The sequence below is a fragment of the Bos indicus genome, chromosome 15 (genome assembly GCF_029378745.1).
Source record: "Bos indicus isolate NIAB-ARS_2022 breed Sahiwal x Tharparkar chromosome 15, NIAB-ARS_B.indTharparkar_mat_pri_1.0, whole genome shotgun sequence".
Classification (NCBI taxonomy): domain Eukaryota; kingdom Metazoa; phylum Chordata; class Mammalia; order Artiodactyla; family Bovidae; genus Bos; species Bos indicus.
This window is the reverse complement of record NC_091774.1, coordinates 83,050,465-83,076,907: the sequence shown is the minus strand read 5'-3', so window position 1 is coordinate 83,076,907 and position 26,443 is coordinate 83,050,465. Positions and strand designations below refer to the sequence as shown.

At 41.0% G+C, this 26,443-nt stretch overlaps 1 protein-coding gene across 1 annotated transcript in view; it reads left to right on the top strand.

Annotated features, from left to right (window-relative positions):
* The window catches only part of LOC139187211 (olfactory receptor 5AN1-like), a 36,400-nt gene extending 14,733 nt beyond the window's left edge, over window positions 1–21,667 (top strand). Inside the window, exon 2 of the mRNA XM_070803217.1 lies at window positions 19,388–21,667. Coding sequence (XP_070659318.1) covers window positions 19,401–20,339 — 939 coding nt within the window. The 5' untranslated portion in view covers window positions 19,388–19,400 and the 3' untranslated portion in view covers window positions 20,340–21,667. The remainder of the gene's footprint in view (window positions 1–19,387) is intronic.
* Window positions 21,668–26,443: the final 4,776 nt, after the last annotated feature.

Sequence of the window (26,443 nt, the reverse complement as noted above, 5' to 3'; positions counted from 1 at the left end):
CTATTGTCAGCTCCATGATAACACTGAGGTGACAGTTCTGAGGCTTAGGGAGGTTAATTTGCTGAAGATTATGAAATCCTCAAGTGGAAGAGATGATATGAACTCAGGTTTGCTGATACCAATGCTCAAGGCTGCAATCACAATAATTCATGGCCTTGTCATCTATTAATTTTTTGTGTTCCTTATTGCCTTGATTTCCTCACTTATGCATAGAAAATGGCATCATCTTGACTGCCTCACGGGGCTGCTATGATGATTGATTTAGTTAAGGCAATTGAAAAAATATGTGTATGCATATATCTAAAATAAAGTGCTTTGTAAACAGAAAGGACATGTTTATATTTTTTCATGCAATTTACCAACTGGTTATGTTATCTTGAGTAAATCCCTTAGCTGCACTGGCTTCAGGTCCTCACCTGGAAATTGAATGCATTGAACTAGATAATCCCTAGGTCCAGGGATCTCCAGCTCTAATGACTCCAAGTTCATTAAAAGAAAAGTTATAATCAAATGATCATGATTGGACTATGGGGAAGTGGGGAATGGATCCAGAAGGGACAGAGTAAAATCGAGCATGAAATTAGCAGGGACAAAGACTCCATGACAACCATGACTCCAGAGAGCAAGTGCCTGGAGAGTTTTCTTTCCCTAATTGTCCTTTCCATTTCACCTCTGCTGTTATTAACACATTTAAGAGTATCCCCCATGTGGCGTTGTCTCTGGCTGTGAGTGAACAGCCAGCTCATGGACACAAGGGTCCATCTTTGACTGAATAGGCCCCATCTGAAAAATTTGGGGAGATAGACGATTTCAATGTTTGGCAAGAGCTCTGTCATTCTGGGGGATCTGAGTCAAGGTGAGAAGGCAAGATTTATAGAGAAGAGTGGATTTTGTGCTATCTCTATAGCTATGTGAATCTTCAGAGAGAAAGGTTTTTAGTCCTGTTTCTTTCTTTCTTCAACTCTTCCCCCTCCCGCAGGTCCATGACCTCCTAAGCTCGTCCTTAGGTTCCCTTTCTCCTTACACAAATTCTCTGATTTTCAGTGACAAGGATAATCTCTAACTTAAAATTTCAGGTCTCACTCTGTAGTGAGAGACAACTGTTGAGATCTAGTTCTGCAATTTCCCAAGGATATAATTTTGAACTCTGTTACCGTCTCTTTTTCACTGGTAAAATAGGGGTAATAAGATCACTGAGACTCAAATGAAATGATGTCTGTGAAGCCCAACACGTTGAACAAGTTAACTGAGTGCTGAATTTAACTAATAGTTTACTGAATTTAAGGGGAATTTCCTAAGCTCAGAAATGCTTGCCTGTGTTTCCCAACTTTATCCATCCCAAGGACCCTTTAAATTTATGCTTGCTGAGCATGCTTGTAAAAGATAATAATGAATTTGAGTTCCACTTCAATATACAGCTTCGATTCCTTATTTCTGTGTAAGAAAAGTCCAGCTGGTCATGCCATAATGCTATGGAAAAGTACTCAAGTACCATTCCACTGGGCTTTTGAAATACTTTAAGTAGCTGTCCACTATTATTTTGAATAATTTGGGGGTTTGGAGACCAGAGCTTGGATGAAACAGACATCAGAGATTCCCCACTGCAAGTACAGGTAGTGTTGGCTTAAATGTCACTTTTAGTCTTTTCTTCCTTACATTGTCCTTTTTTATCCAGCAACATTCTTGGCTTTCTTAACCTGACTTTGTACTCTGCACAACCTTGCAAATGACCATGTCCTTAGTGGATAAGATTTGGAAAAAGTTTTAATAGGCTATATCTCCCTAGTGAAAATCTCCAACCAATATTTACATCAGTCACCTTTTCTGCTACAAACCATCTTGAAAGCTGGTGAACACATACAGAAAGGTTCATTCGAAGAGAGTGACTATATTACAAGATATTTGCTTTTCCTGCAGTTTTCCAAATTTTAACAACATAAATTTTTAGGATAAATTTTATCGGGGATAAGTGAAACCACACACAGCTCATCATTCTTTTCTGGCAGATATGGGTTACACAGATAACTTTAGTTGAGGCTGAGTCTGTTCCTAGAATGTATTGAGAAGATGAAAGATTTCACTGTGAGTGATTGGTCAAAAGCTGGACTTACTTTCACTGAAGTGATTAATTGTGTTGATATACTGGGAATGTGGGTGAGAGTTTATACTTTCAAAATATTTTCATGGAATTCTACACATCTTGGACAGAATGGGTGAGAATATGTTGGCAGTATTCTTATAAGAGTAAACAGAAAGATTTTAAAGTTCATAAAAGTATAAATTGAAATGAAACAAATGTATTTTTACTTTCATATCCAAAAATGGGTTAAAGAATTACTTCTTAACATATCCAGCATCTATTTACTGAGTAATACAAATATTAGTATATGAGATGCACATAGCATAACCTCTCCACTAGTCTACATGCTGTCTATAGTGAATATCACAAGTTCCACTCTACTTGGTGTTGGTGGAACATAAAAAGCAGAAATCGGAGCTTACCATTTCGCTGACTGGGAAATAATGCAATATAGAAATAAACATAATCACTTATTAACAATATTCTGGAGTCTAGGTTTAGAACTCATTTAATTTAGGAACTAATTTTATGAAGAACTCCTTGCTACTTCAGGATTAGTTCTGACTTATTTTTCCCTTTATGGTGAGGAATGATCATGGAAATGACAACCACTAACATTCATTCATCTCTTACTGTTTTGAGCCCTTTATGTCATTCAGTCCCTGCAATAACCCAATGAGGTGGTAAAGGATTATTAGCCCCATTTATAGATGAGGCAACTGGGAGGTAATAACTAGCTAAGTGTTGCACAGCCAGTAGGTAAAAGTGTGGAAAATCTATTGTCTCTGACATTCTTCCTCATTCTCTCTGTCATTTTCCCCTCTCCCTGTCTCTCTGTCTCCCTTTGCTATTAAGGATTAAAGATGCATATATCTTAGTAACTTGTTCTTATTATAAATATAGGAGTTGCAGAAAGTTGAAAAACAGTATACAAGTAAAGGAGAAAATAAAAACCATACCATTCATTACTTTTGGCCTTTGTATTTAGTTTACATGCAATGTGCATGAGAGAGAGAGAGATTAGCTAATGCACAGGTCTATTGTCTTGATGGTGATGTCCCATAATAAATCTCTTAGGCTTTCTTAACTCTTTTCATTGTTTTCTCTTCTGTTTTATTGAGTGTGCTGTTAAAAGTCTCTATTGATTTCTTCAACTCTAGGATTTCTGTTTGTTTTTTTTTTTAAATGGTTTCTCTTTCTTTGTTAAACACATTTTATTCATTTTGTTAATGCATTGTTTTCTTAATTTCATCCGGTTGTCTGTTTATGGGTTTTATATTTCACCGAACTTTTAAAAGAGAATTATGCTGAGTTCTTTGTCAGACCATTTATAGATCTTTATTTCTTTAGTGAAAGTCACTCAGTCATGTCTGACTCTTTGCAACCCCATGGACTTTACAGTTCATGGAATTCTCCAGGCTAGAATACTGGAGTGTGTAGCTCTTCTCTTTTCCACTGGATCTTCTCAATTCAGGGATCGAACCCAGGTCTCCCACATTGCATGTGGATTCTTGGCCAGCAGATTCTTATAAAGCTATTAAAGCTTTATAAGTTTCCTTTAGTGGTGTCATATTTACCTAATTTTTCATGATCCTTGATTCCTTTGTTAGTGTCTGCATGTTTGCATAAATGATCTCTACTTCCAGATTTTCCAGGCTTGTTTTAGTAGAGACAGCCCTTTCCCAGTCAGCTCAGCTTGGAGTTCTAGATAGATCATCTGGCAGTGACCTTGATCAATTGGGCTAGCTATCAAAATCTGGGTTGGATGAAGCACAAGCTGAAATCAAGATTGCCGGGAGAAATATCAATAACGTCAGAAATGCAGATGACACCAATCTTATGGAAGAAAGTGAAGAAGGACTAAAGAGCCTCTTGGTGAAAGTGAAAGAGGAGTGTGAAAAAACTGGATTAAAACTCAACTTTCAGAAAACTAAGATCATGGCATCTGGTCCCATCACTTCATGGCAAATAGATGGGGAAACAATGGAAACAGTGACAGACTTTATTTTGGGGGGCTCAAAATCACTGCAGTTGGTGACTGCAACCATGAAATTAAAAGACACTTGCTCCTTGGAAGGAAAGTTATGACCAACCTAGACAGCATATTAAAAAGCAGAGACATTACTTTGCTAGCAAAGGTCCATCTAGTCAAAGCCATGGTTTTTCCAGTGGTCATGTACAGATATGAGAGTTGGATTATAGAGAAAGCTGCATGCTGAAGAATTGATGCTTTTGAACTGTGGTGTTGGTGAAGACTCTTGAGAGTCCCTTGGACAGCACGGAGATCCAACCAGTCCATCCTAAAGGAAATAAGTCCTGAATATTCTTTGGAAGGACTGATGTTGAAGCTGAAACTCCAGTCCTATGGCCACCTGATGTGAACAGCTGACTCATTTGAAAAGACCCTGATGCTGGGAAAGATTGAAGGCAGCAGGAGAAGGGGACGACAGAGGATGAGATGATTGGACGTCATCACTGACTCAATGAACTTGAGTTTGAGTAAACTCTGGGAGTTGGTGATAGACAGGGAAGCCTGGCATGCTGCAGTCCGTGGGGTTGCAAAGAGTCGGACACGACCGAGCAACTGAACTGATACTGATCAAAGTCTATTTTGGGGTGAGGACATTGCCCAGGCTCTGAGGCTGGGGTGCAGATGCGGCTGGCCAGGAGTAGTTGATGTGATTGCTTCCTTGGTTCCTTGGCCAAGAGTAGCATTAGGACGGCGTCTCTTCTTCCCTGGATTCTCAGGCCAGGTTTCTGAGCTAAGCAGGACTGAGTACTCTACCAGCAGGAGGTAAGACTGGGAATTAACTTCATAACTTGGACAGGGCTGCAGAATGGGCTCCAAGGCTGTTGTGACCCACCAACTGGGGACCCAAATCAGAAGAACTGTACACCGAGTTCCTTGGTCACGTGGGGGCACGGCTTTGCTCTGCAGAGAGGCAGAGAGGTCGGGCTCTCTGCTCACACGCTACTGTAAGCAGGGCTGTGGGATGGGCTACGCAGTTTCCCACATGCTTCAGTTAGTTCTCCTGGACGCTGGGTCTGAAGGTTGTGTTCAGAGTGGTTAGGACTATACATTATTCTTCTTGCCTGTACATGACCACAGAACAGGCCCAAGACTGGCAAGGCTCCTTGTTTGGGAAACTTAGGAATTAGGAATTAGGAATAACTGCACACAAAGTTCTCTGGCCAGATGGGGCCATGCAAATGGGCAGAGCTCCTGTCTGGACACTACTCAAGCACTCCTGGGTGATGGAATTTTCTGAGTGTTCTAGCCATGCTTGAATAACCTCAGTAGTAGATGGGGTTATGAATCATAAGTGCAGGAGAAGAGGCTCCCTGGATGGCAAGGCTCATTTTTCGGGGTCCCAAATCAGGCAAAACTGCTGGAACTCAGTCTGCCAAGATCCTAGCCCTGACTGTTCCAAGGCGGGTCTCCTTTCTCTGTCATAGTGTGATTCTCAGTGGTCACACTGCACAGATTCCTGCATGGTTTCTAGGACATGAGACCCAAGTGGGTCTTCCTAAGGAGTGACCCATAATGCTGGGGAAGCTGGAGGTCCACAGTGGGCTCTCTCTCTTTTCCATAATGAAACCATAGCCCTAAAGGGTGCTCTTGGTGTAGCTAGGAGAGGGGCAATGCAATCAAACATATCGGGTCCTCTACCCATCTAATGTGGTCTTTCTCCATCTCTCTAGTTCAGCCTCATTCCTGTGCTTTAGGATTTTTTCACTGGTACGTGCCTATAAATAACTGCTAATTATTTTTGTATTGGGGCTTCCGTGGTAGCTCAGCTGGGAAAGAATCCACTTGCAATATAGAGGACCCTGTTTCGATTCCTGGGACAGGAAGTTCCTCTGGAGAAGGGATAGGCTACCCACTCCAGTACTCTGGCCTGGAGAATTCCATGGGTAGAGGAGCCTGGCAGGCTTTAGTCCAGGGGGTCACAGAGAGTCAGACATGGCTGAGTGACTTTCACTTTTCTTTTTTCTGGTGAGGGGAACTGAAGTCAGGAAGGACCTATGTTGTCATCTTGATTATGTCACCAAGAACTAAATCTCTGAGTTAGAGCTTATTGTTTCCTTGTTGTTGTTCAGTCGCTCAGTCATGTCTGACTCTTTGCAACCCCATGGACTGCAGCACACCAGGCCTCCCTGTCCTTCACTGTCTCCTGGCATTTGCTCAGACTCATGTCCACTGAACTGATGGTGCCTAACAAGTAGAATATTCGAATATTAGGACAATAATTGGGGCTAGTAGTGAGATGTACTAGGCTCCCTTTAGAACAGTTTGCACGAGGCTTCCCTAAGAAGACTGATTTTGTAACTATTGGGCACACATGCTTTGCTCTACCAAATTATATCCGGAATATAAATTAAGATAAATTTCCAGACTATTTTGGAGATGATGTGTTGAATATATATGTAAAAAAATTGAGATGTTATTATAAACAGGGTAATTTTTTAATATATCCAATAACTGTTTTTTTAATATAAATTTATTTATTTTAATTGGAGGCTAATTACTTTACAATATTGTAGTGGTTTTGCCATACATCAACATGAATCCGCCACAGGTGTACACGTGTTCCCCATCCTGAACCCCCCTCCCATCTCCCTCCCCATACCATCCCTCTGGGTCATCCATCCCAGTGCACCAGCCCCAGGCATCCTGTATCATGCATCAAACCTGGACTGGTGATTTGTTTCACATATGATATTATACATGTTTCAATGCCGTTCTCCCAAATCATCCCACCCTCTCCCACAGAGTCCAAAAGACTGTTCTATACATCTGTGTCTCTTTTGCTGTCTCTCATACAGGGCTATCGTAACCATCTTTCTAAATTCCATATATATGCATTACTGTACTGTATTGGTGTTTTTCTTTCTGACTTACTTAACTCTGTATAATAGGCTCCAGTTTCATCCACCTCATTAGAACGGATTCAAATGCATTATTTTTAATGGCTGAATAATACTCCATTGTTTGTATGTACAACAGTTTCCTTATCCATTCGTCTGCTGATGGACATCTAGGTTGCTTCCATGTCCTGGCTATTATAAACAGTGTTGCAATGAACGTTGGGGTTCACGTGTATCTTTCAATTCTGGTTTCCTTGGTGTGTATGCCCAGCAGTGGGATTGCTGGGTTGTATTGCAGTTCTATTTCCAGTTTTTTTAAGCGAAACTCCACACTGTTCTCCATAGTAGCTGTATTAGTTTGCATTCCCACCAAAGGTGTAAGAGGGTTCGCCTTTCTCCACACCTTCTCTAACATTTATTGCTTGTAGACTTTTGGATCGCAGCCATTCTGACTGGTGTGAAATGGTACCTCATTGTGGTTTTGATTTGCATTTCTCTAATAATAAGTGATGTTGAGCATCTTTTCATGTGTATGTGAGCCATCTTTATGTCTTCTTTGGAGAAATGTCTGTTTAGTTCTTTGGCCCATTTTTTTTATTGGGTCATTTATTTTTCTGGAATTGAGCTGCAGGAGATGCTTATGTATTTTTGAGATTAATTCTTTGTCAGTTGCTTCATTTGCTATTATTTTCTCCCATTCTGAAGGCTATCTTTTCACCTTGCTTATAGTTTCCTTTGGTGTGCAGAAGATTTTATTTTAATTAGGTCCCATTTGTTTATTTTTGCTTTTATTTCCAATATTCTGAGAGGTGGGTCATAGAGGATCCTGCTGTGGTTCATGTGTTTTCCCTATGTTCTCTTCTAGGAGTTTTATAATTTCTGGTCTTATATTTAGATCTGTACTCCATTTTGAGTTTATTTTTCTGTATGGTATTAGAAAGTGTTATAGTTTCATTCTTTTACAGGTGGTTGACCGCTTTTCCCAGCATCACTTGTTAAAGAGATTGTCTTTTCTCCATTGTATATTCTTGCCCCCTTTGTCAAAGATAAAGTGTCCATCAGTTCAGTTCAGTCGCTCAGTCGTGTCCGACTCTTTGTGACCCTATGAAATGCAGCACGCCAGGCCTCCCTGTCCTTCACCAACTCCCAGAGTTCACCCAAACTCATGGCCATCGAGTCAATGATGCCATCCAACCATCTCATCCTCTGGCGTCCCTTTCTCCTCCTGCCCCCAATCCCTCCCAGCATCAGGGGCTTTTCCAATGAGTCAGCTCTTCTCATGAGGTGGTCAAAGTATTGGAGTTTCAGCTTTAACATCAGTCCTTCTAAAGAACACCCAGTCCTTTAGAATGGACTGGTTGGATCTACTTGCAGTCAAGGGACTCTCAAGAGTCTTTTCCAACATCACAGTTCAAAACCATCAATTTTTTCAGTGTTCAGCTTTCTTCACGGTCCAAATTTCAAATCCATACATGATCACTGGAAAAACCATAGCCTTGACTAGACAGACCTTAGTTGACAAAGTAATGTCTCTGCTTTTGAATATGCTATCTAGATTGGTCATAACTTTCCTTCCAAGGAGTAAGCGTCTTTTAATTTCATGGATACAATCACCATCTGCAGTGACTTTGGAGCCTCAAAAAATAAAGTCTGACACTGTTTCCACTGTTTCTCCATCTATTTGCTCTGAAGTGATGGGACTAGATGCCATGATCTTAGTTTTCTGAATGTTGAGCTTTAAGCCAACTTTTTCACTCTCCTCTTTCACTTTCATCAAGAGGCTTTTGAGTGCCTCTTCACTTTCTGCCATAAGGGTGGTGTCATCTGCATATCTGAGGTGATTGATATTTCTCCCAGCAATCTTGATTCCAGCTTGTGCTTCTTCCAGCCCCGCGTTTCTCATGATGTACTCTGCATAGAAGTTAAATAAGCAGGGTGACAATATACAACCTTGACGTACTCCTTTTCCTATTTGGAACCAGTCTGTTGTTCCATGGCCCATTCTAACTGTTGCTTCCTGACCTGCATACAGGTTTCTCAAGAGGCAGATCAGGTGGTCTGGTATTCCCATCTCTTTCAGAATTTTCCACAGTTTATTGTGATCCACACAGTCAAAGGCTTTGGGATAGTCAAGAAAGCAGAAATAGGTGTTTTTCTGGAACTCTCTTGCTTTTTCCATGATCCAGTGGATGTTGGCAATTTGATCTCTGGTTCCTCTGCCTTTTCTAAAACCAGCTTGAACATCTGGAAGTTCACGGTTCATGTATTACTGAAGCCTGGCTTGGAGAATTTTGAGCATTATTTTACTAGCATGTGAGATGAGTGCAATTGTGCAGTAGTTTGAGCATTCTTTGGCATTGCCTTTCTTTGGGATTGGAATGAAAACTGACCTTTTCCAGTCCTGTGACCACTGCTGAGTATTCCAGATTGCTGGCATACTGACTGCAGCACTTTCACAACATAATCTTCTAGGATTTGAAATAGCTCGGCTGGAATTCCATCACCTCCCCTAGCTTTGTTCGTAGTGATGCTTTCTAAGGCCCACTTGACTTCACATTCCAGGATGTCTGGCTCTAGGTCAGTGATCACACCGTTGTGATTATCTGGGTCATGAAGATCTTTTTTGTACAGTTCTTCTGTGTATTCTTGCCATCTCTTCTTAATATCTTGTGCTTCTGTTAGGTCCATACCATTTCTGTCCTTTATCGAACCCATCTTTGCATGAAATGTTCCCTTGGTATCTCTAATTTTCTTGAAGAAATCTCTAGTCTTTCCCATTCTATCATTTTCCTTTATTTCTTTGGATTGATTGCTGAGGAAGGCTTTCTTATCTCTTTTTGCTATTCTTTGGAACGCTGCATTTAGATGCTTATATCTTTCCTTTTCTCCTTTGCTTTTCTCTTCTCTTCTTTTCACAGCTATCTGTAAGGCCTCCCCAGACAGCCATTTTGCTTTTCTGCATTTCTTTTCCATGGGGATGGTCTTGATCTCTGTCTCCTGTACAATGTCACGAACCTCCATCCATAGATCATCAGACACTCTGTGTATCAAATCTCATCCCTTAAAGCTATTTTTCACTTCCACTGTATAATCATAGGGAATTTGATTTAGGTCATACCCGGCTGCGACCAGTGTACTGAAGCACGGGCAGCTGCGACCGGCGCACTAAGCACGGCCAAGAGGAGGTACCCCACATCTGAGGTCAGGGGCAGTGGTCGAGAGTGCCAGGCTGCGACGGCACAGGAACAGACGAGAAGAGCTACCCAAGTCCGAGGTCAGGGGCAGCAGCTGAGAAGAGCTACTCCACATCCAAGGTCAGGGGCAGTGGCCGAGAGGAGCTACGCTACACCCTAAGCCAGGGGAGGCGGCTGGGAAGACCAACCCCACATCCAAGGAGCAGTGGCTGAGCGGGTGTAGGAGGGCCTAGAGGAGCTATCCCACATTGAAGGTCAGGAAGTGCAGTGGTGAGGAGATACCCATCGTCCAAGGAAAGGAGCAGCGGCTACGCTTTGCTGGAGCAGCCTTGAAGAGATACACCACGCACAAGGTAAGAGAAACCCAAGTAAGACGATAGGTGTTGCAAGTGGGCATCAGAGGGCAGACACGCTGAAACCATACTCATAGGAAACTAGTCAGTCTAGTCACACTAGGACCACAGCTTTGTCTAACTCAATGAAATTAAGCCATGCCCATTGGGCAACCCAAGACGGGCGGGTCATGGTGGAGAGATCTGACAGAATGTGGTCCACTGGAGAAGGGAATGGCAAACCACTTCAGTATTCTTGCCTTGAGAACCCCATGAACAGTATGAAAAGGCAAAATGATAGGATACTGAAAGAGGAACTCCCCAGGTCAGTAGGTGCCCAATATGCTACTGGAGATCAGTGGAGAAATAACTCCAGAAAGAATGAAGGGATGGAGCCAAAGCAAAAAGAATACCCAGCTTTGGATGTGACTGGTGACAGAAGCAAGGTCCGATGCTGTAAAGAGCAATATTGCATAGGAACCTGGAATGTCAGGTCCATGAATCAAGGCAAATTGGAAGTGGTCAAACAAGAGATAGCAAGAGTGAATGTTGACATTCTAGGAATCAGTGAAGTCAAATGGACTGGAATGGGAGAATTTAACTCAGATGACCATTATATCTACTACCGCGGACAGAAATCCCTCAGAAGAAATGGAATAGCCATCATGGTCAACAAAAGAGTCTGTAATGCAGTACTTGGATGCAATCTCAAAAACGACAGAATGATCTCTGTTCGTTTCCAAGGCAAACGATTCAATATCACAGTAATCCAAGTCTATGCCCCAAACAGTAATGCTGAAGAAGCTGAAGTTGAACGGTTCTATGCAGACCTATAAGACCATTTAGAACTAACACCCCAAAAAGATGTCCTTTTCATTATAGGGGACTGGAATGCAAAAGTAGGAAGTCAAGAAACACCTGGAATAACAGGCAAATTGGGCCTTGGAATACAGAATGAAACAGGGCAAAGGCTAATAGAGTTTTTCCAAGAAAATGCACTGGTCATAGCAAACACCCTCTTCCAACAACACAAGGGAAGACTCTACACATGGACATCACCAGATGGTCAACACAGAAATCAGATTATGTTCTTTGCAGACAAAGATGGAGAAGCTCTATACAGTCAACAAAAACAAGACTGGGAGCTGACTGTGGCTCGGATCATGAACTCCTTATTACCAAGTTCAGACTTAAATTGAAGAAAGTAGGGAAAGACACCAGACCATTCAGGTATGACCTAAATCAAATCCCTTATGATTATACAGTGGAAGTGAGAAATAGATTTAAGGGCCTAGATCTGATAGAGTGCCTGATTAACTATGGAAAGAGGTTATGACATTGTACAGGAGACAGGGATCAAGACCATCCCCATGGAAAAGAAATGCAAAAAAGCAAAATGGCTGTCTGAGGGGGCCTTACAAGTAGCTGTGAAAAGAAGATAAGTGAAAAGCAAAGGAGAAAAGGAAAGATGTAAGCATCTAAATGCAGAGTTCCAAAGAATAGCAAGAAGAGATAAGAAAGCCTTCCTCAGTGATCAATGCAAAGAAATAGAGGAAAACAACAGAATGGGAAAGACTAGAGATCTCTTCAAGAAAATTAGAGATACCAAGGGAACATTTCATGCAAAGATGGGTTTGATAAAGGACAGAAATGGTATGGACCTAACAGAAGCACAAGATATTAAGAAGAGGTGGCAAGAATACACAGAAGAACTGTACAAAAAAGATCTTCATGACCCAGATAATCACGATGGTGTGATCACTGACCTAGACCCAGACATCCTGGAATGTGAAGTCAAGTGGGCCTTAGAAAGCATCACTATGAACAAAGCTAGAGGAGGTGATGGAATTCCAGCTGAGCTATTTCAAATCCTGGAAGATGATGCTGTGAAAGTGCTTTATTCAATATGCCAGCAAATGTGGAAAACTCAGCAGTGGCCACAGGACTGGAAAAGGTCATTTTTGATTTCAATCCCAAAGAAAGGCAATGCCAAAGATGCTCAAACTACTGCACAATTACACTCATCTCACATGCTAGTAAAGTAATGCTCAAAATTCTCCACACCAGGCTTCAGCACTACGTGAACCATGAACTTCCTGATGTTCAAGCTGGTTTTAGAAAAGGCAGAGGAACCAGAGATCAAATTGCCAACATCCACTGGATCATGGAAAAAGCAAGAGAGTTCCAGAAAAACATCTATTTTCTGCTTTCTTGATTATGCCAAAGCCTTTGACTGTGTGGATCACAATAAACTGTGGAAAATTCTGAAAGAGATGGGAATACCAGACCACCTGACCTGCCTCTTGAGAAATCTGTATGCAGGTCAGGAGGCAACAGTTAGAACTGGCCATGGAACAACAGACTGGTTCCAAATAGGAAAAGGAGTTCGTCAAGGTTGTATATTGTCACCCTGCTTGTTTAACTTCTATGCAGAGTACATCATGAGAAACGCGGGGCTGGAAGAAGCACAAGCTGGAATCAAGATTGCTGGGAGAAATATCAATCACCTCAGATATGCAGATGACACCACCCTTATGGCAGAAAGTGAAGAGGCACTCAAAAGCCTTTGATGAAAGTGAAAGAGGAGAGTGAAAAAGTTGGCTTAAAGCTTAACATTCAGAAAACGAAGATCATGTCATCCGGTCCCATTACTTCTTGAGAAATAGATAGGGAAACAGTGGAAACAGTAGCTGACTTTATTTTTGGGGGCTCCAAAATCACTGCAGTTGGTGACTGCAGCCATGAAATTAAAAGACGCTTACTCCTTGGAAGGAAAGTTATGACCAACCTAGATAGCATATTCAAAAGCAGAGACATTACTTGCCAACTAAGGTCTGTCTAGTCAAGGCTATGATTTTTCCAGTGGTCATGTATGGATGTGAGGGTTGGACTGTGAAGAAGGCTGAGCGCCAAAGAATTGATAGTTTTGAACTGTGATGTTGGAGAAGACTCTTGAGAGTCCCTTGGACTGCAAGGAAATCCAACCAGTCCATTCTGAAGGAGATCAGCCCTGGGATTTATTTGGAAGGAATGATGCTAAAGCTGAAACTCCAGTACTTTGGCCACCTCATGCGAAGAGTTGACTCATTGGAAAATACTCTGATGCTGGGAGGGATTTGAGGCAGGAGGAGAAGGGGACGACAGAGGATGAGATGGCTGGATGGCATCACTGACTCGTTGGACGTGAGTCTGAGTGAACTCTGGGAGTTGGTGATGGACAGGGAGGCCTGGCGTGCTGCAATTCATGGGGTTGCAAAGAGTTGGACACAACTGAACGACTGAACTCAACTGAACTGAATGATCTAGTGGTTTTCCCTACTTTCTTCAATTTAAATATGAATTTGGCAATAAGGAGTTCATGATCTTAGCCTCAGTCAGTTCTCAGTCTTATTTTTGCTGACTGTAGAGAGCTTCTCCATCTTTGGCTACAAAGAATATAATCAATCTGATTTCAGTGTTGACCATCTGGTGATGTCCATGTGTAGAGTCTTCTCTTGTGTTGTTGGAAGAGGGTGTTTGCCATGACCAGTGCATTCTCTTGGCAAAACTCTATTAGCCTTTGCCCTGCTTCATTCTGTATTCCAAGGCCAATTTTGCCTGTTACCTCAGGTGTTTCTTGACTTCCTACTTTTGCATTCCAGTCCCCTATAGTGAAAAGGACATCTTTTTTGGGTGTTAGTTCTAAAAAGTCTTGTAGGTCTGCATAGAAATATTCAACTTCAGCTTTTTCAGTGTTACTGGTTGAGACATAGACTTGGATTACTGTGATATTGAATGGTTTGCCTAGGTGTTCATAGGTGCATGGATTTATCTCTGGGGTTTCTGTTTTGCTCAATTGATCTATATTTCTGTCTTTGTGTCAGTACCATACTGTCTTAATGACTGTGGCTTTTTAATAGAGCCTGAAGTCAGGCAGGTTGATTCCTCCAGTTCCATTCTTTTCTCTCAAGATTTCTTTGGCTATTTGAGGTTAGGGTTAGGGTTTTTGTATTTCCATACAGATTGTGAAATTATTTGTTCTAGCGCTGTGAAAAATACTGTTGCTAGCTTGATTGGGATTGCATTGAATCTATAGATTGCTTTGGGTTGTATACTCATTTTCACTATATTGATTCTTCCAATCCATGAACACGGTATATTTCTCCATCCATTAGTGTTGTCTTTGATTTCTTTCACCAGTGTTTTATAGTTTTCTATATGTAGGTCTTTTGTTTCTTTAGGTAGATATATTCCTAAGTTTTTATTCTTTTCGTTGCAATGGTGAATGGAATTTTCCCCTTAATTTCTCTATTTTCTCATTATTAGTGTATAGGAATGCAAGGGTTTTCTATGCGTTGATTTTATGTCCTTCAGCTTTACTATATTCATTGATTAGCTCTAGTAATTTTCTGGTGGAGTCTTTAGGGTTTTCTATGTAGAGGATCATGTCATTTGCAAACAGTGAGAGTTTTACTTCTTCTTTTCCAATTTGGATTCCTTTTATTTCTTTTTCTGCTCTGATTTCTGTGGCCAAAACTTCCAAAACTGTGTTGAATAGTAATAGTGAAAGTGGGCACCCTTGTTTTGTTCCTGACTTTGTGGAAATGCTTTCAATTTTTCAGTATTGAGGATAATGTTTGCTGTGGGTTTGTCATATATAGCTTTTATTATGTTGAGGTATGTTCCTTCTATTCTTGCTTTCTGGAGAGTTTTTATCATAAATGGATGCTGAATTTTATGAAAGGCTTTCTCTGCATCTATTGAGATAATCATATGGCTTTTATTGTTCAATTTGTTAATGTGGTGTATTACATTGATTGATTTGTGGATATTGAAAAATCTTTGCATCCCTGGGATAAAGACCACTTGGTCATGATGTATGATCTTTTTAACGTGTTGTTGCATTCTGATTGCTAGAATTTTATTAGGATTTTTGCATCTATGTTCATCAGTGATATTGGCCAGTAGTTTTCTTTTTTTGTGGCATCTTTTTCAGGTTTTGGTATTAGGGTGATGGTGGTCTCATAGAATGAGTTTGGAACTTTACCTTCCTCTGCAATTTTCTGGAAGAGTTTGAGGAGGATAGGTGTTAGGTCTTCTCTAAATTTTTGGTAGAATTCAACTGTGAAGCTGTCTGGACCGGGGCTTTTGTTTGCTGGAAGATTTCTGATTACAGTTTCAATTTCCATGCTTGTGATGTGTCTGTTAAGATTTTCTATTTCTTCCTGGATCAGTTTTGGAAAGTTGTCCTTTTCTAAGAATTTGTCCATTTCTTCCAAGTTGTCCATTTTATCGGCATATAATTGCTGATAGTAGTCTCTTATGATCCTTTGTATTTCTGTGTTGTCTGTTGTGATCTCTCCAGTTTCATTTGTAATTTTATTGATTTGATTTTTCTCCTTTTGTTTCTTGGTGAGTCTGGCTAATGGTTTGTCAATTTTATTTATCCTTTCAAAGAACCAGCTTTTGGCTTTGTTGACTTTTGCTATGGTCCCTTGTTTCTTTTGCATTTATTTCTGCCCTAATTTTTAAGATTTATTTCCTTCTACTAACCCTGGAGTTCTTCATTTCTTCCTATTCTAGCTGCTTTAGGTGTAGAGTTAGGTTATTTATTGGACTTTTTTCTTGATTCTTGAGGTATGCCTATATTGCTATGAACTTTCCCCTTAGCATTGCTTTTACAGTGTCCCACAGGTTTTGGGTTGTTGTGTTTTCATATTCATTTGTTTCTATGCATATTTTGATTTCTTTTTTGATTTCTTCTGTGATTTGTTGGTTATTCAGCAGCGTGTTGTTCAGCCTCCATATGTTGGAATTTTTAATAGTTTTTCTCCTGTAATTGAGGTCTAATCTTACTGTGTTGTGGTCAGAAAAGATGGTTGGAATGATTTCAATGTTTTTGAATTTACCAAGGCTAGATTTTTGGCCCAGGATGTGATTTATCCTGGAGAAGGTTCCGTGTGAGCTGAGAAAAATGTTGAAATTCATTGTTTTGGGATGAAAAGTCCTATAGATACCAATTAGGTCTAACTGGTCTATTGTATCATTTAAAGTTTGTGTTCCCTTGTTAATCTTCTGTTTAGTTGATCTATCCATAGGTGTGATTGGGGCATTAAGGTGTCCTACTATTATTGTGTTATTGTTAATTTCTCCTTTCATACTTGTTAGCATTTGTCTTACATATGGTGGTGCTCCTATGTTGGGTGCATATATATTTATGATTGTTATATCTTCTTCTTGGATTGATCCTTTGATCATTATGTAGTGCCCTTGTCTCTTTTCACAGCCTTTGTTTTAAAGTCAATTTTATCTGATATGAGTATTGCTACTCCTGCTTTCTTTTTGTCTCTATTTGCGTGGAATATCTTTTTCCAGACCTTCACTTTCAGTCTGTATGTGTCCCTTGTTTTGATGTGGGTCTCTTGTAGACAACTATATATATAGGGGTCTTTTTATCCATTCAGCCAGTCATTGTCTTTTGGTTGGGGCATTCAACCCATTTACATTTAAGGTAATTATTCATAAGCATGATTCCGTTGCCATTTACTTTATTGTTTTGGGTTCATGTTTATACACACTTTCTGTGTTTCCTGTCTAGAGAAGATCCTTTATCATTTTTTGGAGAGCTGGTTTGGTGGTGCTGAATTCTCTCAGCTTTTGCTTGTCTGTAAAGCTTTTGATTTCTCCTTCATATTTGAATGAGATCCTTGCTGAGTACAGTAATCTGGGCTGTAGATTATTTTCTTTCATCACTTTAAGTATGTCCTGCCATTCCCTCCTGGCCTGAAGAGTTTCTATCGAAAGATCAGCTGTTACTCTTATGGGAATCCCCTTGTGTGTTATTTGTGGTTTTTCCCTTGCTGCTTTTAATATTTGTTCTTTGTGTTTGATCTTTGTTAATTTGATTAATATGTGTCTTGGGGTGTTTTGCCTTGAGTTTATCCTGTTTGGAACTGTCTGGGTTTCTTGGACTTGGGTGATTATTTCCTTCCCCATTTTAGGAAAATTTTCAACTATTATCTCCTGAAGTATTTTCTCATGGTCTTTCTTTTTGTCTTCTTCTTCTGGGACTCCTGTGATTCGAATGTTGGGGCATTTAACATTGTCCCAGAGGTCTCTGAGATTGTTCTCATTTCTTTTAATTCGTTTTTCTTTTTTCCTCTCTGAATCACTTATTTCTACCATTCTATTTTCTACCTCACTGATCCTACCTTCTGCATCCATTATTCTACTATTTGTTCCCTCTAGGGTGTTTTTGATCTCGTTTATTGCATTATTCAGTATATATTGACTCTTTTTTATTTCTTCTAGGTCCTTGTTAAATCTTTCTTGCATCTTCTCAATCCTTGTCTCCAGGCTATTTATCTGTGATTCCATTTTGTTTTCAAGATTTTGGATCATTCTGACTATCATTATTCGGAATTCTTTATCAGGTAGATTCCCTATCTCTTGCTCTTTTGTTTGGTCTGGTGGGCATTTATCCTGTTCCTTTACCTGCTGGGTATTCCTCTGTCTCTTCATCTTGTTTATATTGCTGTGTTTGGGGTAGCCTTTCTGTATTCTGGCAGTTTGTGGAGTTCTCTTTATTGTGGCGTTTCCTCAGTGTGGGTGGGGTTTTACGGGTGGCTTGTCGAGGTTTCCTGGGAAGGGAAGGTTGTGTTGGTGTTCTGGTGGGTGGAGCTGGATTTCTTCTCTTGAGTGCAATGAGGTGTCCGGTAATGAGTTATGAGATGTCAGTGGGTTTGGAATGAGTTCGGGCAGCCTGTATATTGAAGCTCAGGGCTGTGTTCCTGTGTTGCTGGAGAATTTGCATGGTACGTCTTGCTCTGGAACTTTTTGGCCCTTAGGAGGTGCTTGGTTTCAGTGTAGGTATGGAGGCATTTGATGAGCTCCTGTCAATTAATGTTCCCTGCAGTCAGGAGTTCTCTGGTGTTCTCAGGATTTGGACTTAAGCCTCCTGATTCTGATTTTCAGTCTTATTTTTAGAGTAGCCTCAAGATTTCTCCATCTATACAGCACCCTTGATAAAACATCTGGGTTGCATCTGCACGGCCTGCTAGTCCCTCTGTATTTGGGGTCCAGGAAATCAGATGACCGTAGGGTCTCCATCTGGGGCACCCTTGGCATGCCTCCCCGAATCCAGGGGGCTGCACCAGCTCCATAAACAGGGTAATTTTTTATGAGCAAAGAAGAAATTTTTGAAAACCCGTATGGGTGACCATCATGGGAAGAAGGGCTAATTCAAATTTATCCTGAAATGATGCTGCTTTTCCTTTTATTATTATAAAGCAACAGTCACATATATTAAATCATCAGAGGTCTTTAAAATCCCTGTTGTTTTAACCAAAGGTTTCTTCATCATACACAAGCACAAAATTTCAATTGCTTTGGCAGAGATAGAGTGTGCTTTATTTCAAAGCTTCAGTCAATTAAAAAATATGCCTTTTAATGTTTGTGAGACCTCATAAAATAATTTGGCTTCCCTTGGGGCTCAGCTGGTAAAGAATCTGCCTGAAATTCTGCAACTGCAGAGACACCAGTTCAATTCCTGGGTTGGGAAGATCTGCTGGAGAAATGATAGGCTACTCAATCCACTCTTCTTGGGCTTCCCTGCTGGCTCAGCTGTTAAAGAATCTGCTTGCAATGTGGGAGACCTGGGTTCAATCTATGGGTTGGGAAGACTCCCTGGAGTAGGGAAAGGCTACCCACTCCAGTATTCTGGCCTGGAGAACTCCATGGACTCTGTAGTCCATTGAACACTGAGAAGGCATTTCTGGACAAGTCAAGATGAAAAGCTGGGGTCTCGCCCTAGGACAGTGGAGCATTTCCACTTTTCCAGTGCTCAATGGGGGGAAAATATGGTATATATGAGACTTGTAATGCTATCATTTCATGAGTAGGCAATGTATTCTCTTGTCTCTTCTCGAGTTTAGGAGCATCAAGCCAATGATTGGAGGAGGAAATATCACAGAGATCACTCATTTTATCCTGTTGGGATTCTCAGATTTTCCCAGAATCATAGTAGTGCTCTTTGTCGTGTTCCTGGTGATATACATTTTGACCCTGACTTGGAACCTGTCGCTTCTCATCTTAATAAGGATGGACTCCCACCTCCACACCCCCATGTACTTCTTTCTCAGTAACCTGTCCTTCATGGACATCTGCTATGTGACTTCCACAGCCCCAAAGATGCTCTACGAATTCTTCCAGAGGCGGCAAATTATCACCTATGTGGATTGTGTTATTCAGAATTTCATATTCTCCACCATGGGGCTGAGTGAGTCTTGCCTCATGACCGCCATGGCTTATGACCGATATGCTGCCATTTGTAACCCACTCCTCTATTCGTCAGTCATGTCGCCTGCTCTCTGCGGTCGGATGGTGCTGGGATCCTACTTGGCTGGACTCTCTGCTACTGTATTCCAGTTGTGTTTCATGCTCCAGCTCCACTTCTGTGGGCCTAATGTCATCAACCACTTCTTCTGTGACCTGCCCCAGCTGTTAGTTTTATCCTGCACTGACACTTTCTTTTTACATCTCTTAACTGTAATATTAACAATGATCTTTGGGATAGTAAATGTTTCCGTTATCATGATATCCTATATCTACATTGTCATCTCCATCATGAAGATCACGACCTCAAGCGGCAGGTCCAAGGCTTTCAACACCTGTGCTTCCCATCTGACAGCAGTTACTCTCTTTTATACCTCAGGTATGTTTGTCTATTTGAGTTACAGCTCTGGTGGTTCCTCCAGCTTTGACAGATTTGCGTCATTCTTCTACACTGTGATGATTCCCATGTTGAATCCCTTGATATACAGTCTGAGGAACCAAGAAATCAAAGATGCCTTGAGAAGGTTGCAAAAGAAGAGTAGGTATTGCTGAGGCCACAGATTCTGAGATTTCAGATGGATTTTTCCTGTCAGAGTCACCTTACACAATAACATTCTTATGAATGAAGTATAACAAAAGACATACTGCTTTTAGACCAAGAAAGCTTAATTTGACACATAATATCCCCAAATGGATCAACAGTTGGATCATGCTACACAAACAGTATTTTTACATCCGAGGGCCTCATTACTTTCAGCCTACATGAAGAGAGGCCTCATCATTTATTGATACATCCACAAGTATTTGTGAAACACTGGAGTTTAGTGCCTTGTTGCTTCTTTTTCGATTCTGAGAGGGAGCCCTGTTCCATCTCGGGCTTCTGACCCTGAAGGAGAGACAGCTGACAGAGGCCTCAGGAGTGTGTAAACCTCGTCTCCCAGATATTCTGACACAACATAATCCGGACGTGGTGGTGGCCATTGTTTTTTCTGTGTTTCTGATGAAAATGTACGCAGAGAGGGAACATACCTTTGGGCAGAAACAAGTGTACTATTGGCCTGATTGGGCTTCCCTGGTGGTTCAGCTGGTAGAGTCTGCCTGCAATGTGGGAAACCTGGGTTTGATCTCTGGGTTGAGAAGATCCCCTGAAGAAGCGAAAGGCTACCCACTCCAGTATCCTGGCCTGGAGAAGTCCATGGACTCTACAGTCCATGGGGTCGCAAAGAGTCAGACACAACTGAGCGACTTTCACTTCACTTCACTTCACTTCACTTCACTTCACTTCACTTCACTTCATTGGCCTGATTGTGCCTCCTGGAAAGACGAGCATGACATAGCTTATGTTTGTGTAAGTCCTTCTCAGGGACAATTACCTAATAGTTTGGGGGTATATCCTGGGCTCCACCACTCTAATAAGGCAGAGGTGATGTGAATTATACAGAGGAAACGAATGAAGCATGTGTTCCCTTCAGTGCCATTTACTCATGAGTTCCATGATGTAATTTCTTGCTTGCAGTGTAGAATGGGGAGTTCTCATGGGGATGATATTAAAAATCTATGTCACAGTCAATAGAGATTTCTGATATTGTAGGACTCAAATCTCTCTCTCTCTCTCCCATTAAATTTGGAAATTTCACCCTAGATGGCAGGCTTCCCAGGTGGTGCTAGTGATAAAGAATCTGCCTGCCAATGCAGGAAATGCAAGAGACACACATGTGATCCCTGGGTTTGCAAGATCCCTTGGAGTAGGAAATGGCAACCCACTTCAGTATACTTGCCTGGAAAAATCACATGAGCAGAGGAGCCTGGTGGGCTACAGTGCATGGGACTGCAGAATCAGATGCAGCTGAGCACACCCTTGTTGGACATAGACAGTGTGATCATGCTACCAAATAATTTCTGCTATTCCAAGCATTTGAACATGTTTGATGTGATGAGAATTGTGAGAATTCATGGACATAATAAAGTTACTAAATATTTCATACTGTAGACCAAGAATGAATATGAAAAATTGGTATAAATTCTTTTCTTTTATCTGTGTTCAACATTTTATGTCCCAGAAACTTGTGGTTGTATGGTGTGTAATAATGGTTGGAGTAGAATGGTTAGAGTTACTTTAATGCTGATATTTGCCAGGAAAACTTAAGGTGCAAAAGCGGAAATAGATTGAAGATAGGCAGGGTTCTTAACTCTGGCCAATTTTCATCTGCAGTAGGAGGATGTAAATTGTGGTCCTTGTGATCTGTTTAAAAATAAGAATAAGATGTGTATTGACTGTTGACCTGCCAGATTTCCCAGACTTCAACAAAGTGATATAAAGTACATATTACTCCCTGCAATAAGAAGCTCGTGCCCCACAGAGAGAGAGAGAGAGTAGTCCCCACTCATGGAAACTAGAAAGAGCCCGAGTGCAGCAATAAAGATCCATAATAGCCAAATACATACATTTCTAAAAAATAAATAAAAATTACAATTCAGTGAGTTTTGACAAATGTATCAGTTCAGTTCAGTTGGTCAGTCATGTCTGACTCTTTGCAACCCCATGGACTGCAGCAAGCCAGGCCTCCCTGTCCATCACCAACTCCCAGAGTTTACTCAAACTCATGTCCATTGAGTCAGTGATGCCATCCAACCATCTCATCCTCTGTCATCCCCTTCTCCTCCTGCCTTCAATCTTTCCCAGCATCAGAGTCTTTCCAAATGAGTCAGTTCTTCACATCAGGTGGCCAAAGGACTGGAGTTTCAACTTCACTATCAGTACTTCCAATGAATATTCAGGAGTGATTTCCTTTAGGATGGGCTGGTTGGATCTCCTTGCAGTCCAAGGGACTCTCAAGAGTCTTCTCCAACACCACAGTTCAAAGATATCAATTCTTTGGTGCTCAGTTTTCTTTATAGTCCAACTCTCACAACCATCCATGAGTACTGGAAAAACCATAGCTTTGACTAGACAGACCTTTGTTGGCAAAGTAAAGTCTCTGCTTTTTAATACACTGTCCAGGTTGATCATAACTTTTCTTCCAAGGAGCAAGTGTCTTTTGATTTCATGGCTGGAGTCACCATCTGCAGTGATATTGGAGCCCCCTAAAATAAAGCCTGTCACTGTTTCCCCATATATTTGCCATGAAGTGATGGGACAGGATGCCATGATCTTAGTTTTCTCAATGTTGAGCTTTAAGCCAACTTTTTCACTCTCCTGTTTCACTTTTATCTTTAGTTCTTCTTCACTTTCTGCCGTAAGGGTGGTGTCATCTGTATATCTGACATTATTGATATTTCTCCTGGCAATCTTGATTCCAGCTTGTGCTTCATCCAGCCCAGCATTTCTCATGATGTGTTCTTCTGCTGCTGCTGCTGCTAAGTAGTGTCAGTTGTGTCCAACTCTGTGCACCCCCATAGATGGAAGCCCACCAGGCTCCCCCGTCCCTGGGATTCTCTGGGTGAGAACACTGGAGTGGGTTGCCATTTCCTTCTCCAATGCATGAAAGTGAAAAGTGAAGGTGAAGTCGCTCAGTTGTGTCCGACTCTTAGCGACCCCATGGACTGCAGCCTACCAGGCTCCTACATCCATGGGATTTCCCAGGCAAGAGTACTGGAGTTCTGCACATAAATTAAATAAGCAAGGTGACAACATACAGCCTTGACATACTCCTTTCCCGATTTGGAACCAGTCTGTTGTTCCATGGCCAGTTCTAACTGTTGCTTCCTGACTTGCATACAGATTTATCAAGGGGCAGGTCAGGTGGTCTGGTATTCCCATCACTTGAAGAATTTTCCGCAGTTTGTTGTGATCCACATAGTCAAAGGCTTTGCCATAGGCAATAAAGCAGAAGGAGATGTTTTTCTGGAAACTCTCTTGCTTTTTCGATAATCCAACGGATGTTGACAATTTGACCTCTGGTTCCTCTGCCTTTTCTAAAACTGGAAGTTCACGGTTCATGTACTGTTGAAGCGTGGTTTGGAGAATTTTCAGCATTACTTTACTAATGTGTGAGATGAGTGCAATTGTGCAGTAGTTTGAGCATTCTTTGTCATTGCCTTTCTTTGGGATTGGAATGAAACTGACCTTTCCCAGTCCTGTGGCCATTGCTGAGTTTTCCAGATTTGCTGGCATATCGAGTGCTGCACTTTCACAGCATCATCTTTTAGGATTTGAAATAGCTCAGCTGGAATTCCATCACCTCCACTAGCTTTGTTTGTAGTGATGCTTCCTAAGGCCCACTTGACTTTGCTTTCCAGGATGTTTGGCTCTAAGTGAGTGATCACACCATCGTGATTATCTGGGTCGTGAAGATCTTTTTTGTATAGTTCTGTGTATTCTTGTCACCTCTTCTTAATATGTTCTGCTTCTGTTAGGTCCATACTATTTCTGTCCTTAATTGTGCCAATCTTTGCATGAAATGTTCCCTTGCTTTCTCTAATTTTCTTGAAGAGATCTCTAGTCTTTCCCATTCTATTGTTTTCCTCTATTTCTTTGTACTGATCACTGAGGAAGGCTTTCTTATCTCTCCTTGCTGTTCTTTGAAACTCTGCAGTCAAGTGAGTATATCTTTGCTTTTCTCCTTTGCCTTTCACATCTCTTCTATTTTCAGCTATTTTAAGGCCTCCTCAGAAAGCCATTTTGCCTTTTTGCATTTCTTTTTCTTAGAGATGGTCTTGATCACTGATTCCTGTACAATGTCACGAACCTCCATCCATAGTTTTTCAGACACTCTGTCTATCAGATCTAATCCCTTGAATCTATTTGTCACTTCCACTGTATAGTCATAAGGCATTCGATTTAGGTCATACCTCAATAGTTTAGTGGTTTTTGCTACTTTCTTTAACTTTAGTCTGAATTTGGCAATAAAGAGTTCATGATCTGAGCCACAGTCAGCTCCCAGTCTTGTTTTTGCTGACTGTATAGAGCTTCTCCATCTTTGGCTACAAAGAATATAATCAATCTGATTTTGGTGTCGACCATCTGGTGATGTCCGTGTGTAGAGCCTTCTCTTGTGTTGCTGGAAGAGGGTGTTTGCTATGACCAGGGCGTTCTCTTGGCAAAACTCTTATTAGTCTTTGCCCTGCTTCATTCTGTACTCCAAGGCCAAATTAGCCTGTTACCCCAGGCGTTTCTTGACTCCCTACTTTTGAATTGCAGTCCACTATAATGAAAAAAAAAAATCTTTTTTGGGTGTTAGTTCTAGAAGGTCTTGTAGGTCTGCATAGAACCGTTCAACTTCAGCTTCTTCAGCATTACTGGTTGGGGCATAGACTTGAACTACCATGATATTGAATGGTTTGCCTTGGAAACGAACAGAGATCATTCTGTCGTTTTTGAGATTGCATCCAAGTACTGCATTTCAGACTCTTTTGTTGACCATGATGTCTACTCCTTTTCTACTAGGGATTCTTTGCCACAGTAGTAGATATAATGGTCATCTGAGTTAAATTCACCTATTCCGGTCCATTTTAGATCACTGATTCCTAAAACGTCAATGTTCACTCTTGCCATCTCCTATTTTACACTTTTAATTTGCCTTGATTCATGGACCTAACCTTCCAGGTTCCTATGCAATATTGCTGTTTACAGCATTGGACTTTACTTCCATCACAAGTCATATCCAAACCTATATGTTGTTTTTGCTTTGGCTCCATCTCTTCATTCTTTCTGGAGTTGTTTCTCCACTGATCTCCAGTAGCGTATTGGCACCTACTGACCTGGGGAGTTCATCTTTCAGTGTCCTGTCCTTTGGCCTTTTCACACTGTTCATGGGATTCTCAAGGCAAGAATACTGAAGTTTGGCTTGCCATTCCCTTCTCCAGTGGACCACATTCTGTCAGACCTCTCCACCATGACCTGTCAGTCTTGGCTGGCTCCACATGGCATGGCTCATAGGTTCATTTAGGGTTAAGTTCAGGGTTAATTTCTCTCATTTTCTCAGTCTATATAAAGCTTTGTCACTTTGTTATCCCTCCGAAAATTATCTTTGATTTTATTAATTTTTCTATTGCTTTTCTTATCTTTATATAATGTATCTTGCTTTGAAAAAAATCTTGTGTGATTAAGCACACATCCACACACATGAAGAGCTACTCTGTGAAATAGCTACTATTGTCAGCTCCATGATAACACTGAGGTGACAGTTCTGAGGCTTAGGGAGGTTAATTTGCTGAAGATTATGAAATCCTCAAGTGGAAGAGATGATATGAACTCAGGTTTGCTGATACCAATGCTTACGGTTGCAATCACAATAATTCGTGGCCATGTCATCTATTAATTTTTTGTTCCTTATTGCATTGATTTCCTCACTTATGCATAGAATATGACATCTTGACTGCCTCACAGGGCTGCTATGATGATTGATTCAGTTAAGGCAATTGAAAAACATATATGTATGCATATATATAAAATTAAGTGCTTTGTAAACAGAAAAGACGAATGTTTATTATTTTAACTCAATTTACCAACTGGTTATGTTATCTTGAGCAAATCCCTTAGCTGCACTGGCTTCAGGTCCTCACCTGGAAATTGAATGCATTGAACTAGATAATCCCTAGGTCCAGGGATCTCCAGCTCTAATGACTCCAAGTTCATTAAAAGAAGAGTTATAATCAAACAATCATGATTGGACTATGGGGAAGTGGGGAATGGATCCAGAGGGACAGAGTAAAAT